The sequence below is a fragment of the Gekko japonicus genome, unplaced genomic scaffold (genome assembly GCF_001447785.1).
Source record: "Gekko japonicus isolate JY-2015 unplaced genomic scaffold, Gekko_japonicus_V1.1 scaffold650, whole genome shotgun sequence".
NCBI lineage: Eukaryota > Metazoa > Chordata > Lepidosauria > Squamata > Gekkonidae > Gekko > Gekko japonicus.
The window spans coordinates 537,172-551,941 of NW_015164684.1; the positions used below are offsets into that span (position 1 = coordinate 537,172).

The 14,770-nt window shown below is 44.9% G+C and overlaps 1 protein-coding gene across 1 annotated transcript; it reads left to right on the forward strand.

Annotated features, from left to right (window-relative positions):
• Positions 1-312: 312 nt before the first annotated feature.
• RPL37 (ribosomal protein L37) lies at positions 313-7,244 on the forward strand. The gene is made up of 4 exons (XM_015409332.1): positions 313-388; positions 3,009-3,144; positions 3,323-3,407; positions 7,132-7,244. Exons 1-4 carry the CDS (start codon positions 386-388, stop codon positions 7,199-7,201), a joined length of 294 nt encoding a protein of 97 aa, XP_015264818.1. The 5' UTR covers positions 313-385; the 3' UTR covers positions 7,202-7,244.
• The last annotated feature ends 7,526 nt before the right edge of the window (positions 7,245-14,770 follow it).

Consider the following 14,770-nt stretch of genomic DNA (forward strand, 5'->3'; position numbering starts at 1 on the left):
AACAGTAATAATCTACAGGCTGACGCACCGTAAATCCTCATTAGCACTCAGACAAAACCGCACGGCCGACAAGAGGCGGCGCCGTCCACTTTCACTCAAGTTTTGTGCGGGAAATTACCTCCCTCTCCGCCCCGCCCAGTGACTGCTCGAACTCGTGACGTCACCCGCCGAACCTGGCCACCACCCCTGGCCAGCTTCTTGTTACCATAGAAACAGAAAGCTTTGTCTTCAAGCAGCCGGGGTTTGTGTCACTTCTTTTCCCTTCCCGGCTGGACGCCGCCGGACCGCTTTAGTTGTCGCACACCTTTTCGGCGGAAACGTGGCGGGGATTATAGCGGAAGTGGGGGAGGAGTTTGTTCTCTTTCTTCCTGGCGGCTGAAGGAAGATGGTGAGTATGGGGAAGGGGCTGGAGTGGAATCTGGTTCCATCCGTGGCCGTTTGGTATTTTTGGACTGGGTGGTTTTGAGGAGGGGTCTTTCTGGAGCCAGTAGGGATCGGATAGCCGTAAATTACCGCCTCCTCGTCGATCCCAGAGGCGACGTGGCTGGTCAGGGACCGGCGACTGAGTCCCATTTATTCGGGCCTGCAGCCCACGAAGCCCTTCGGCAGTGCCCCTTCTCTTCGGCCAGGGCCCGAAAACGAGGCGACTCCCCCAAGAGTTCTCTTGGCCTGTCGGCCTCGTTGTCAGCTAAGGAGAGGGGCTCGGGCTGTGAGCTGAAACTAAGTGGTGGTGGATTGTCTTAAAGGGCCCGTCGTTCAAAATCTTACCATGCTCCTCCACTTCTACGTCGCCTCCTCTTCCCTTAAAGAACTGGGGTGTGATGTGGGTGTGGGGGTTGTAAGCCATGCACTTCCAATCATCTTGCAGTTTGTCGTTCCGCTGTTTTCTAGGACCATGTCTAAGCCTTAAGTGTGTGGTTGCAAACTTCGTATCCCGGTTGATACGATAGTCTTATGGCACGTTAAAGAGTTGACATTAATTTCGCAATTAGCAGTTGACCGGGATGTACCGGGATGCAAGGCTTTTTTTTTTTTTTGCTTTGACTGCAGCAGGCTAACACAGCTAATAGGTTTTCTAGACCTTTAGTTTTCTAGCTTACATTGAAGCAAAGTACTTTTGCTGAAAAAATAATGATGGTATGGGAGGCAGTGTTTATAAATAAGATTGTGGCAAAACACTTTAGGAAGGTAGTGCCAGTAGTCCTTTCCAGATGTTTCCTTTACAAATTAAGAAGTGCTGTGTTTTGGTTTAAAATATTTCACAATATCTCAATCAATTGGGTGAATCTGACTAATGCACTACAGCCTGATCATACCTGTGCTTGATCAGAAGTAAGATCTACTGGTGTGTCTAATCACAGCTTGTATCTTTTGAAAGTAACCTAATGTAGATGTGATTTCAAAAGTTAAATCTAACTCTTTAAATATTCTGCAGTGGGGAGAGTAAGGGAGTGAGAGGAGATGATCCCTGCAAATGTGTCATAAAGTTATGTGGACTCAGTCATTTCAGGGAAATGGAAGGCTTTGTCTTAGAAATTGCTATCCAGTAAAATCTTGTGGTATCTTCTGTGTAAAAGTAGCATGCTTTTGACACACTAAAGGTGTACAGAAAACTTCATGTACATCACCACACCTTAAAAAGGATATTATAGCTTTGGAAAAAGTGCAGAAAAGGGCAACAAGGGTTTTAACACTTTCCCTATGAGGAAAGGTTAAAGCGCTTAGGGCTCTTCATCTTGGAGAAATGACGACTGAGGGTGTGAGGTTTATAAGATTATGCATGGGATAGAGCAGGTAGAGAAAGAGGTACTTTTCTCTCTTTCTCACAATATAAGAACTCGTGGGCACTCAATGAAATTGCTGAGCGGTCGGGTTAGAACGGATAAAAGGAAGTACTTCTTCACCCAAAGAGTGATTAACACATGGAATTCACTGCCACAGGAAGTGGTGGCGGCTACAAACATGGACGGCTTCAAAAGGGAATTAGATAAGCATATGGAGCAGAGGTCCATCAGTGGCTATTAGCCACAAGGTATAGATAGGGGCTCTGGGGCAAGTGATGCTCTGTCTTCTTGGTGCTTGGGGGGGGTCAACAGTGGAAGGGCTTCTAATGTCCTGGCCCCACTGGTGGACCTCCTGATGGCATCAATGTTCCCTCTAAGCTGTGGAGTCTTGTGAGCAAAAATTCTACTTTGTAAGCTACTTGCCTTAAAGTTGTGAGTGAGCAATTTGGCTCCTGCATAATTTAGTTTGTTCTGGAGCCATCCTTCCTGAGCTAGGACAAAAATGTGTGAGCCAGAGGCTAAAAAACTGTGAGCTAGCTCACACTCAGCTTAGAGGGAACACTGGATGGCACCTGGTATTTTTGGCCACTGTGTGACAGAGTGTTGGACTGGATGGGCCTTTGGCCTGATCCAGCATTGGTGTCTCTTATGTTCTTATAAATTTGATCCAGACTTTCAGCAAATGGAAACAGTTTGTCAGGGGCTTTTGACACTCCTCCCTTCGTAGTGCTCCTGAAGTCTAGAGGATCTACAGGAATAGTGTAGGATGTGGGGCAGAGATCTGCAGCAAAAGGACAAAACAGCAGAAATTGCCCTATTTCTCTACATAAGAGCTTGGAGCAATTATTTGCACTGATTCTCTATTGTTGTGGCTTTCTCTTCCCCACATTCCGTTCTGTTCATGAAGGTCTTTTGAAAGATGAATTTAGTGGCGGATGGGGAAGGTGACAAAGATCTGATGTGTAAATTTGCTCCATTTGTGGAAATGCTGGAAACAACCCCGTTTCAGCGGGCCCATAAGGTGGGCCAGTGTTGTATCCCAGTTTGCAAATAATAAGACTTTGAGAACAAGGACTTTGCCTTTAGTGAGTTCTCAGCAGAGATCAAGACTGTATAAGGCATAGTTTTATATATGCTTCCTTTTATCAAATATATAGCATTAAAGCCATAGTGATACAACAGTAATTACAGCATTTATTTAAACTCATTTTCCAATTATTTCAGACTAAGGGAACATCCTCCTTTGGCAAGCGCCGTAATAAGACCCACACTTTGTGCCGCCGATGTGGGTCTAAGGCCTACCATCTTCAGAAGTCTACCTGTGGGAAATGTGGATATCCTGCTAAACGCAAGAGAAAGTGTAAGTGCCAGAGTTTTCAAATGCTTGAGTAGAATCTATTAGCAAATATTTTGCGTAAGTACAGAAAGTTGTATATATGGAAGAGAGCTTAATAATGTGGAAGACTTCTGAAATATAATTGCTTGTTTACTTTTATCTTCAGTGTAATGCATAGTAGAATTTATTTTTTACCTTCTAGATAATTGGAGTGCTAAGGCCAAAAGGCGCAATACTACTGGGACTGGACGTATGAGGCATCTGAAAAAGGTCTACCGGAGATTCAGGTACGCTAGTAGAATTCCAGTATATTCATGTCATTTGGAGTGTGATGTGAACCTTAAAATGTATTCCCACACCTACTTTAATGTTTCATTAATGGCCACATCGTGGAGTCTAAGGGACTGTAAACAGAATACGATCACTGAGTGGGTCTCTCTTTCTTTCTGCCCCCTGGGAAACAGCCTGGTGCAAGGGGCTGTGGCTAGAAGGGGGGGAATGGCAGAAGTGACACCATCTCCCTACTTTTCGTAAACTTTTGCTGTGTTGCAGAAGAACTCGGACATGATTTCCAGGGGTCATTTCGTTGAAAAAGAGGTGCAGGAGCTCATTAGCATAACTCATTAGCATAACTCATTTGCATATGCCACACCCCCTGACATCACCGGAAGTGTGTCAGAAGGCAACACCCACTGCTCAGGCTCCACTGGACTGTTTTGGATTGCCAGCTATGGGGGGGGGGGTTTGAACATGCTTTTATTCAGGCGCAAGGGAGAGCTTGCGCCTGAATAAAACTTGGCCTTAAAGGTGCTACTGGACTGTTTTGGAACAGGGGGCTGGGGGGGAGGGCTCTGCAGTTTACCTGGCTGCTTCTTGCTCTGACTGAGGGCTGCTGAGAGCAGGGGGTGGGGCTTGTTGCATGTGCCCCGCCCCCTGGGCTCTTTACTGCCGCAGCTCCGCTCCTGTGAGCTCCTGCAGGAAATGACCCCTGATGATTTCTATAGGTTTTCTCTGTCACTGCTGTGTTTTTGAGGGTCCCTGACCCCCTCGGCACTGGCTTTTTGTGGGGCTGTGGATGAGAAAGGAAATTATCTGAGCTCATTCCTTTCACAATTCATTGGATTCATCCAAATATATATGAGAACCTCCTTTTAAACTGTATTAACTTGTATCAATTTTTCCCCATGCCAATAAAGGCTACTTAACTTGTATATGAGAACTTAATCTTGCCCAGTAGAATCTATTGAAGTTTAATGAACATTTGAAAAGTGAGGCAGAACAGACAATTTTATTCATGTTCTCAGATTTTACAATGAACACATAACTCTGTTTTTCGATACCTATTAGACTAGATCATCAAAGCAATGTATGGCTTTCCTTTAGCATATTTATTTATGTATTCAATTTTTATCCCACCCTCCTTGCATAGCAGGCTTAGGGCGGCTTACAGTAGGTTAAAATATGTTAAAAGACAGATGCATTGAAACAATGCAATAACATAATATACAAAAATAGCAATCATAGGTACATATAAATACATATAAAAAGATAAAATACCAGTGGCGGTAGCATCCCATAGGGTCAAATACACTGGCTGTTATTGTTCAGTTAACAAAGAGGGCCTTCACAGTTCAGATGTTAACTGTTCAGATGTTATCAGTATATGGGCAGTGGCAGCTCCTAATCAAAGGCTTGGTGGAAGAGCTCTGTTTTACAGGCCATGCGGAACTGTAGGAGGTCCCACAGGGCCCTGATGTCTTCCTGGAGCTCATTCTGCCAATGTGGAGCCACCATTGAGAAGGCCCTAGTCCTGGTAGAGGTCAGTCTGGTGTCTTTCGAACCAGGAAGAGTCAGACGGTTTTGAGACCCTGACCTCAGTGCTTTATGGGGAACATGAGGAAAGGCAGTCCCTCAGGTAGGCAGGCCCCTGACCATATAGGGCTTTAAAGGTCAAAACCAGCACCTTGAAGCAAATCCGGGATGCTATTGGCAGCCAGTGCAATGCCTTCAGCATTGAGAGACGAGACCTATCAGCAGCCTGGCTGCCGCATTCTGCACCAGCTGCAGCTTCCGGAGTTGCAGCAAGGGCAGCCCCATGTAGAGAGCATTGCAGTAGTCTAGTCTCAATGTGACCATAGCGCGGATCATGCCAGGTCATTGCGTTCAAGGAAGGGAACCAACTGCCTGATCAGCCAAAGATGGTAAAAGGCTGCCTTGGCAGTGGCTGCTACCTGGGCCTCCGTCATTAAGGTGGCATCCAGAAGCACTCCCAAACTCCTGACCCTCGGCGCTGGCACCAGCTGCGCCCCATCAAAGGCCGGTAGTGGGATCCCTACCCATGATCCACTCTGATGCACGCACAGGACCTCCGTCTACGTTGGATTCAATTTCAATCGGCTCAGCCTAAGCCAACCAGCCACATCCTGAAGTCATCCATCCAGGTCATCTGGGGTAGAGTTGGACTAACTGCCCAACAGCAGATATAGCTGGGTGTCATCTGCATATTGGTGACGCCCTAGCCCATGCCTCCAGGCAATCTGGGCAAGGGGGCACATAGAGATGTTGAATAGCATTGGAGAAAGCACCGTCCCTTGGGGCAGTCCGCAGATCAGTGGGCGCCTTCTGGACGTCTGATCTCCAAGAGCTACACTTTGTTCCCGACCTTGGAGAAAGGAGACAAGCCATTGCAAGGCAAGCCCCTGAATCCCAGTGTCAGCGAGGTGGTGGATCAGTAGCCGGTGGTCAACCATGTAGAATGCCACCAACAGGTCCAACAACAACAGCACTGCCATTCAGCCCCAATCCAGACGCCTCCGGAGGTCGTCTGTGTCTGGAATCCGGACTGGAAGTGGTCTAGCATGGAAGTGTCATCCATAAACTTCTGCAACTGTATCACCACCGCACTCTCAATTAGTTTGCCGAAATAGGGTAAATTGGAAACCAGCCTGTAATTTGCCAATTTGGCCAGATCCAAAGATGGGTTTTTAAAGAGAGGGTGGACTATTGCTTCCTTGAGTGCCCCCGAGAACAGACCCTCAACGAGGGACTTGCTGATAATATCCCTGAAGGCACCTCGTAGCCCCTCATGGCCAGCTTTAATTAGCCATGAAGGGCATGGATCAAGGCTGCACGTGGTTGGGTGTACTGTCAAGAGCAATCTGTCGACTTCCTCTAGGCTGAGTGGGCTGAAAGAATCCAAAATTGGACTAGAAGACGTGCATGGAGCCTTGAGTTCACTCACTGTCTCAACTGTGGTGGGAAGATTGTGGCGGAGCGACAAGACTTTATCTGCAAAATAGCTTGCAAAAGCCTCGCCGCTAATATCCAGTTTCCTAGCATTTGGTCTGCCCTATGGCAGAACTGTTAAGGACTGAATAGCTCTAAACAACTGGGCCAGGCGTGAGCTTGCAGACGCAACCGTGGCCGCGTAGAACCTTCTCTTTGTGTTTTTGATTGTCATCTCGTAGGATCTCATAAACAACCTATAAAATGCTCTTGTTGCTTCGTCGCAGTATGTGTCTACTGCAGGTGTGTGAGTTTTTAGTGGGTTTTAGTCAAGAGTCTCTGACGAAGAAAATAGTATGCTTCGTTTCCTTCATGCTGATTTTAATCATAGCCACAGCACTGTTTTGTCATGTTACATTATTTGAAAACGTTTTTCTTGCAACTGATGATCATCTTTAAAAGATGCCATAATGCCCATTGGTGTAGCTCTACCATGACCACCCCACAGATCTTTTATTTGACTTTTGTTTAACTCGGAAGTGGGGCCTTGAGGGTAAAAGCGTCTGGGTTTTTTTTTTTTTTTTAATCTTTTGGTGACTTGGCTCAAGTAAAAGTGGAGCTCAGCAGCTTGTCAGTGATGTTCCTTCAAAAAAAATGTCTGAACTTATGAGTTCATAAGTGATTTCATCTTGTAACTGAGATAAGCTGACCAAATGAATAAAATCATATAAAAGGGAACAGTATGAAAGTTTGCATAATACTGACTGTTATGTATTTTATATGCAGGAATGGATTCCGTGAAGGAACAGCGCCGAAGCCTAAGAGAGCTGCTGTTGCAGCATCAAGCTCATCTTAAGGACTCAAATGTCTGTTTAAAATAAATGGTTGTAGAGGAAAAAGTAGTCATCGCTATCTATTTTTCAGTCTCTGGTCTCCCAGGTCATTCAGAAATGTGTCCCTAAGTTTGAGTATTCAGATTGTTCCTGGTGAAAGACCACACTTTTATAAGTCTTATGGGAACAAATAAATAAAACTTATTTGTTTTAAAAAAACACAACTAAATAGTAGTTAAAGGTTCATTTGGGTGAGCTGGTATGATTGAATATGCCTCAATTAAGTGAAATCAAAACAAAGCGGCAGATGTTATCATGATACAATTTGCTGAAGGAGGAAATCATAGATGGCCTTTCATTTTTCAGTGGAGTTTTCATAGGTGCTTTACGTTCAGATACACGATGTAGGCACATGGAGTCTGTTCATCAGTTGAAGCATTCTGCATTCAGTATCTTTGCAATCAATGGAACTGTTTTGGAAGCATGCTGGAGAAACTAAAGATTTGCCTGAAACCAAATTCAGCTTGGTTTAATTCATGCAAATTCTAGAAGGGGTATCCATGTATTTCTGCTGCAGCCATGAGAATCTTCTATCGTGGTATAAGCTTTTAGTAAACCAGAGCTTTGTTTATCAGAGTTATGAAGTGTTACATACAGTTAGAGACACAAAGAGGTCGGAAGACTCAGCTTTTTGTATTAAATGACATTGCAGAATGCCGTCAAGTGTAAATCCAATTCAGATTGGGTGTGGACCACACTACAGTTCAGGTCAGTAAGCCAAGTGTGGTGTGATGGTCAGAGTATCAGACTAGAATCTGGGAGACCCAGCTCCAGATCCCCTGCTGTGCCGTGGAAGCTCACTGGGTGACCTTGGGCCAGTCACACACTCAGCCTAGCCTACCTCACAGGGCTGTTGTGAAGATAAAATGGAGGAGAGAGAGATAAAAGCCACTCTGGGTCCCCATTGGGGAGAAAAGTGGGATATCAGTGAAGTAAAGAAACAGTTCAATTCACAAAGTGGGATGACTCATGACTGAGTAGTGCACATAAGCCTGTAAGGAAGGGCAGTTACTTTTCTGTGTTTAGGAGCTACTGAATTGGAAATAATGTGCAGATTTGATAACTGTCCAACTCGGTCTGCACCAACTATGAATGCATTTGTTGGTTCTTGAGTGGAATACATCTCTGTTCCCCTTTTGTTTGTAGTGGTTGGGGGGTGTTAGTACCTCTGCAAGTGAATGCATGTGCTTAACAAAGATGGTTTTGGCTCATGACAGCCAAAAAAGTTCAGGTTTTGCAGGAAAATAAATCATTTCCAAGCTCCAAATATTTAGTAAGGGTCCTTGGGGGGAGGGACGACTCCACTGTTTTGTTTCTTTTGCTCTTAATGTGAAGACTTGTACCTACAAACCTGTGTCAGATACTGTTATGTTCTGATTTAATAGTTCCGATGTCATGTCTTGAGCTCCTTGAAGATGAGTTCAGAAGCTACCTGTAAAAAGAGAATTTTAAGATTGTGAGCTGTGTGTATTGGGATAACCCACAACAGGATCTAGAATGATGATGAACTCTTGTGTCTACTGGGTTTGGAGGTTGGCTCACAATACAATACATTGACTTATATTTATATAATTGAGGTTCGTAAATAATGCCTGTGGTGCCTTGACCTGGGTAGCCCAGGCAACCCTGATCTTGGAAGCAGGGCTGGGAGGCCAGAGGCAGGCTGTCAAGCCACTTCTCTGAATGTCCTCCATGCCCTAGTAGGAGTTGCCAGAGGTCGTTGTGATTTCCAGGTACAGGCACACGCGCGCGCACACACACACACAAAATGCATGGGTTTTTTTTAAAATGCCTTTGGCTACACCAGGAGCTCTGAAATTGAGAGTGTACATCAGGAGTTTTAAATAGGTTCAAGTGGGTCGCCGTGTTGGTTTGAAGCAGCAGAGTAACGTTTGAGTCCAGTGGCACTTGAGTTTTTAATAGGATGATCTGAAACAACATTTCTGATGTTCTTCATAGATGTAGAAGGTTGCATAGTGGACTTCTCTTTGTGGTGTGGAACTGAGTCAAGAGAAAGAGGTGGATCCTCATACCATACAAGCTGCCAAAAAGAAAACTGCTACATGCAGTGAAAAAATCCAATATGCTGTTAAAGAGAAAAGGCAGACTTTTTCTTCCAGTAGTGCTTGGCACATCCCTTGATGTGAATTATATTTGGCCATAGCATCAGCTAGGAAAAGATCAATTCGTGACTTGGTCAGATAAAAATGCTAGAGTTGAAAATCAGTAGCATTTGTAATTTAACACCAGTGAACTTTGAAAGGTTTTGTAGGAAGTATAAGGCAATCTAGTCTTTTCCTGGTGGCAACCACAACCAACTCCATTGTTGGAGACCAGCTATTGATGTGGTTGTCCTCTTTAAAATATAGACTTGTGGGTCTTCAGTACCTTGAACTGGCACTGTCCTACCCATCACCCAAGTTGGGAGGAGAAGGCAGAATCTCTCTTGCTTTGCAGAGATTTGGAAAGAATCGCTTCTTTTCAAGTGAGTCAGTTTGGTGTAGTGGTTAAGTGTGCGGACTCTACTCTGGAAGAACCGGGTTTGATTCCCCACTCCTCCACTTGCACCTGCTGGATGACCTTGGGCAAGTCATAGTTCTGATAAGAGCTGTCCTTGAAAAAGCAGTTTCTGTCAGAGCTTTCTCAGCCCCACCTACCTCACAGGGTGTCTGTTGTGGGGAAGGGAAAGGAGTTTGTAAGCCGCTCTGAGACTCCCTTGGGTAGTAAAGGGCGGGGTATAAATCTGATCTGTATCTTCTGAGATGGTTAGACAGTATCATAGATGCAACGAACATAAAATTAAGCAAACTTCAGAGGACGGCGGAAGACAGGAAGGCCTGGCGTGATCTGGTCCATGGGGTCACGAAGAGTCTGACTCGACTGCGACTGAACAACAAAAATGCTCAGCCCAAGGCAGGGAGATTCTCCAAGTCCCTGAGAATAGTGAATGAGTTGATCTCTCGAACTGGGTGGGTGGAAGTTTCATGAGGGACACCTTCAGGAAACCATTTCTGTCTTGTACCAGTAGACGGATTTGATTTGAGGCTGGCAGTTGTTGTATTAAAGTGGGTTTGGAGCAGCCAGCCTGCAGTGCAAGGCTGAATACTTTAAGGGAGGGGGGAGGGGGTAAGCTTGAGAAGTGAGTGTGGAAAGTGCCATAAAGTTGCCCCTGTCTTAATGGTGACCCTGTAGCATTTTCAGGGCAAGAGATGAACAGAGGGGGTTTGCCATTGCCTGCCTCTGCATTGTGACCCTGGGCTTTCATCCAAGCACTAACACGAAAGCTCATACCTTGAGTAGATCTATGTTGGTCTTAAAGGTAGCACTGGACTCTCCGTTTGTTCTGGGGCCAGGCCTGCTTAGCTTCGGAGATCTGGCAGTATCGGGCTAGCCTGGGCCAAGAAGGGTAGGGATCCAAACAAGGCAGCTCAGATTTCAAGAAAAAAAAATGACGACATTAAAAATTCAGTAAATCTAACGAGCCAATGTGGAGTGTTGGAGCAGGATCTGGGAGACCATCTGTTAGCAACGCCTGGGGCCAGGCATCCTCTGCATGGGTATGCCAGATGCCTTCACTTCCCAAGTTCAACAAAGGCATGTGACACTTGTTCGGTTACAGAAGGCATTTGGTGCAAGGGAACTGGGTGCCTTAGAAGACTCTCGAGAGTACCTTGGGTTGCAAGGAGATCAAATCAGTCAATCCTAAAAGAATCAACCCTGACCAACGTTCCCTCTAAACTGTGGAGTCTTGTGAGCAAAAACTCTACTTTGTGAGCTACTGGCCTTAGAGTTGTGAGTGAGCGATTTGGCTATGGCATAAATTAGTTTGCCCTGGAGCCATCCTTCCTGAGATAAGACAAAAATGTGTGAGCCGGAGGCTAAAAAACTGTGAGCTAGCTCACACTAACTCAGCTTAGAGGGAACACTGACCCTGACTGTTCCCTGGAAGGCCAGAGGCTGAAGCTCAAATACTTTGGCCACCAAATGAGAAGGGAGCACTCACTGGAGAAGACCCTGATGCTGGGGAAGACTGAAGGTGGAAGAAGAAGGGGATGGCAAAGATGAGATGGTTAGACAGTGTTATCGATACAACAGACATGAAGTCGCGCAAACTACGGAGGACAGGAGGGCCTGGCGTGATGTGTTCCATGAAGTCGCGAAGAGTCGGACTTGACTGTGTGACTGAACAACAACAACATTGTTTTTAAAAGGACATGTTTTTAACCGTGTTGGCTTTTAACTTGCTATTGTTTCTAGCCATGCGTGTATATTGGTCTTGCTGGATGCTTACAGTTTTCTGTCCTTGCAGCTTTTAATGTATTGTTAGCTGCCTTGAGATTGCAGCAAACATAAGGCAGGGGGTAAATACTTTAAAATATTTTTTTTAATCCCATACCAAAGGCCGGCATAACACATTGTGATTAACACTTGGGCTTTAGAGTAGTCATTATCTACTATTGTAAAAAAAGGTTTGCAAGGGTATATATTCACATGTTAAGTGTGTCCCCCCCCCCCCCCCTTCCCCTTTCCAAGTACTTTTTTGGCTATTTAAAGTTCAGGGCGGATCTTAAAATTTTGTGTAACAGCTGAAATATTTAAATCCCCAAAAACTAAAGGTTCCCTTGCTCGAAAGCCAGTCGAATCTGACTCTAGGGTTGCGGTGCTAATCTCCGTTTCAAAGCTGAAGAGCCAGCACTGTCCGAAGACATTTCCGTGGTCATGTGGCCGGCATGATTAAACACCAAGGTGCACGGAACGCTGTTACCTTCCCACCGAAGTGGTACCTATTTATCTACTTGCAATTTCTTGCTTTCAAACTGCTAGGTTGACAGGAGCTGGAGCTAGAGATGGGAGCTCACTCCATCATGCGGCACCCGGGTCTCGAACTGCTGAACTACTGACCTTCCACAGCCTGCAGTTCAGCGTCTTAACCACTTGAGCCACCGCAGCTCCTAAATCCCCGTAGGAACACAGAATTAGAAAAGGCCCAAATACCAGTAAAAATATAAAATTTTTAACAAAGCCTCATCAAGATGAATACTCTTCTAGTTCCCTTATTCCCCACCCCCTTGCCTATCACTTGAGCCACCGCAGCTCCTAAATCCCCGTAGGAACACAGAATTAGAAAAGGCCCAAATACCAGTAAAAATATAAAATTTTTAACAAAGCCTCATCAAGATGAATACTCTTCTAGTTCCCTTATTCCCCACCCCCTTGCCTATCTGAGGATGGAGAGCTAGGGAAACAGCCTTTAAAAGATGGTGTAAAGATGTGGTGCCTTTGACTTCATTTGATAAATATTGGATTGGCTTCCCTCTTTGAAAAGTCTGCACTACTTCAGCGTATAACAGTTAGGTTTTAAAGCAGATTTTCAAACTGCTGCACTGAATGTTTATAGTGTCTTGGATAAACTGTAACATTCTCTGAAGTGCAAAAACAGATTCTGCGACCTGTTAAGTAACCTCTAGAAGGAAGGGTTTCACCCACCTGGAGTTAATGATCACTGCAAGAGTAAACTGAACTTTTCTGACTTTATCAACAGATTTGGGAATTTGTACATTCAGCGGCTTTGAGTTAAGAGATTAAAACAATACTAATGAAGATGATAATGGTTTTATGTCTACTTTTAGGTAATAAGGGTTTTAGAGTTTCCTTTAAAATTAAGCTAAAACAAGCAATACACACTCAAAAAACTGACTTTGGGTTTATAAATATGAATTTATATGTCTGCTACATCTGATTCTGCCAGGTTAAATGCTTTCTGTGCTCTGTTCTTGTCTTTTTCTTCATTTTTTGTTAGTGTCCCTAGGTATCAAGAAGTCTCTGCTGAGAATTAAGATATATTCTGTTTTGATTCAATATAAGACAGCACCCTCAATCCCAGACCTGATGTAAAAGACAAAATAATTATTATTTTCAATTTATCTCCCACCCTTCCTGTATAGAGAGGCTTGTCCAGCAACTTTGCTTGCACCCAGCATTCTGCATGTGCAGTTAAAATGCGACAAAGCTAGACTTGTCACATGTGGAACTAGTGTGCTAACTCTGTCTAACTGGACAGTCCATTTTCGACAAGGCAGGAGGCACATATAGTCAACACTGTATTTACCCAGAAGGAAGATTTAGAGAAGAAGAGAAGAGATTGGATTTATACCCCGCCCTTCCCTACCCAAAGGTGTCTCAGAGCAGTTTATAAACTCCTTTCCCTTCCCCTCCCCACAACAGACACCCTGTGAGGTAGGTGGGCTGAGAGAGCTCTTGACAGAAGCGGCTCTTTTTCAAGGACAGCTCTTATCAAAGATTCTAAAATGTTCTTTTAAGAAAGCGCCTGAAATTCTGCTCTTAGGTTTAAAAATGGAAGAACTGAATGTAACAAAAAAGACATTGTTCTGGTATTTGATAACAACGGCAAGAATGATATATGCTCAATATTGGAAGCAAGAAAAAATACCAGACCTGGAAGAATGGATACAAAAGTTCTGTTCATGGCTGAGATGGATAAAATAACTAAAAAACTGAACAACAAAGAAGACCAAGAATTTTTCGAAGAATGGAAAGACTTTAAGATATATTTAGAAAAGAACTGGGACGTGAGACAAAATCTACTATGTTTAGAACAATATTAAGTACTTGATGTTATCCTGAGTTTATCTATGTGGGACATGAGGGAAGTGCATTGCGGGAAGCCTTTCGGGGGAGGGAGGGAAAAGGGAATATTTCATCCAGCCAGGTGCAAGTGGAGGAGGAGCGGGGAATCAAACCCAGTGCTCCCAGATTAGAGTCCGCACACTTAACCACTACACCAAACACCAAAGGGTTGCCAACTCCTGGTTGAAAAGTTTCTGGAGATTTGGGAGTAAACCCTGAAGATCCGGGGAGGGACCTGAGTGGACTGTATCATACAGTCAACCCTCCAAAGCCCCCGTTTTCTCCAGGGGAACTGATCTCTGTCGTCTGGAGAACAGTTGTAACCCTGGAAAATCTCCAGCCTTATGGCGAGAAGCAGAAAAGTTGGCAGCAATAACGTTCGAGGGGAATGTTGCTATTACCATGGTAAGATACTGTACGCATGCCCAGAAGCACTCTTATTTTTAAACGACTTCCTATTTTTATTATGCCTGTGAGGCACTGAGGCATTCAGTGGATGAGCTTTGCCTCCTGGGAACGGGAACCCAAAATCTGAACTTCCCACAGTGGCAGTCTGGGTAGGAATAAAATCTATTTAACCTTTAAGGTGCCAGAAGACTCCTGTTCATTATAAAGAAAAACACTATAAATACTAATTTCTCAGGGCTTCCTCCCCCCCCCCCGCATGGACCCATCTTCTCTTCCCCCTCCTCGGAGAATGGTCTCTCCCACAAACAGCGCTCACGCCGCTGCGAGGAAGCGGGGCGCAAAGCAGGCAAGGAAGCCGCTCAGGTTCGCTTCCGGGGTTTTGGTGCGGGCGGGCGCTTGTGTGGTTGAGCCGCACCTTGTCTCTTCCCGCCGGCCTTTCGACTGGTTCGCCCCGTGGGCGTGGAAGCGGCTCCGTC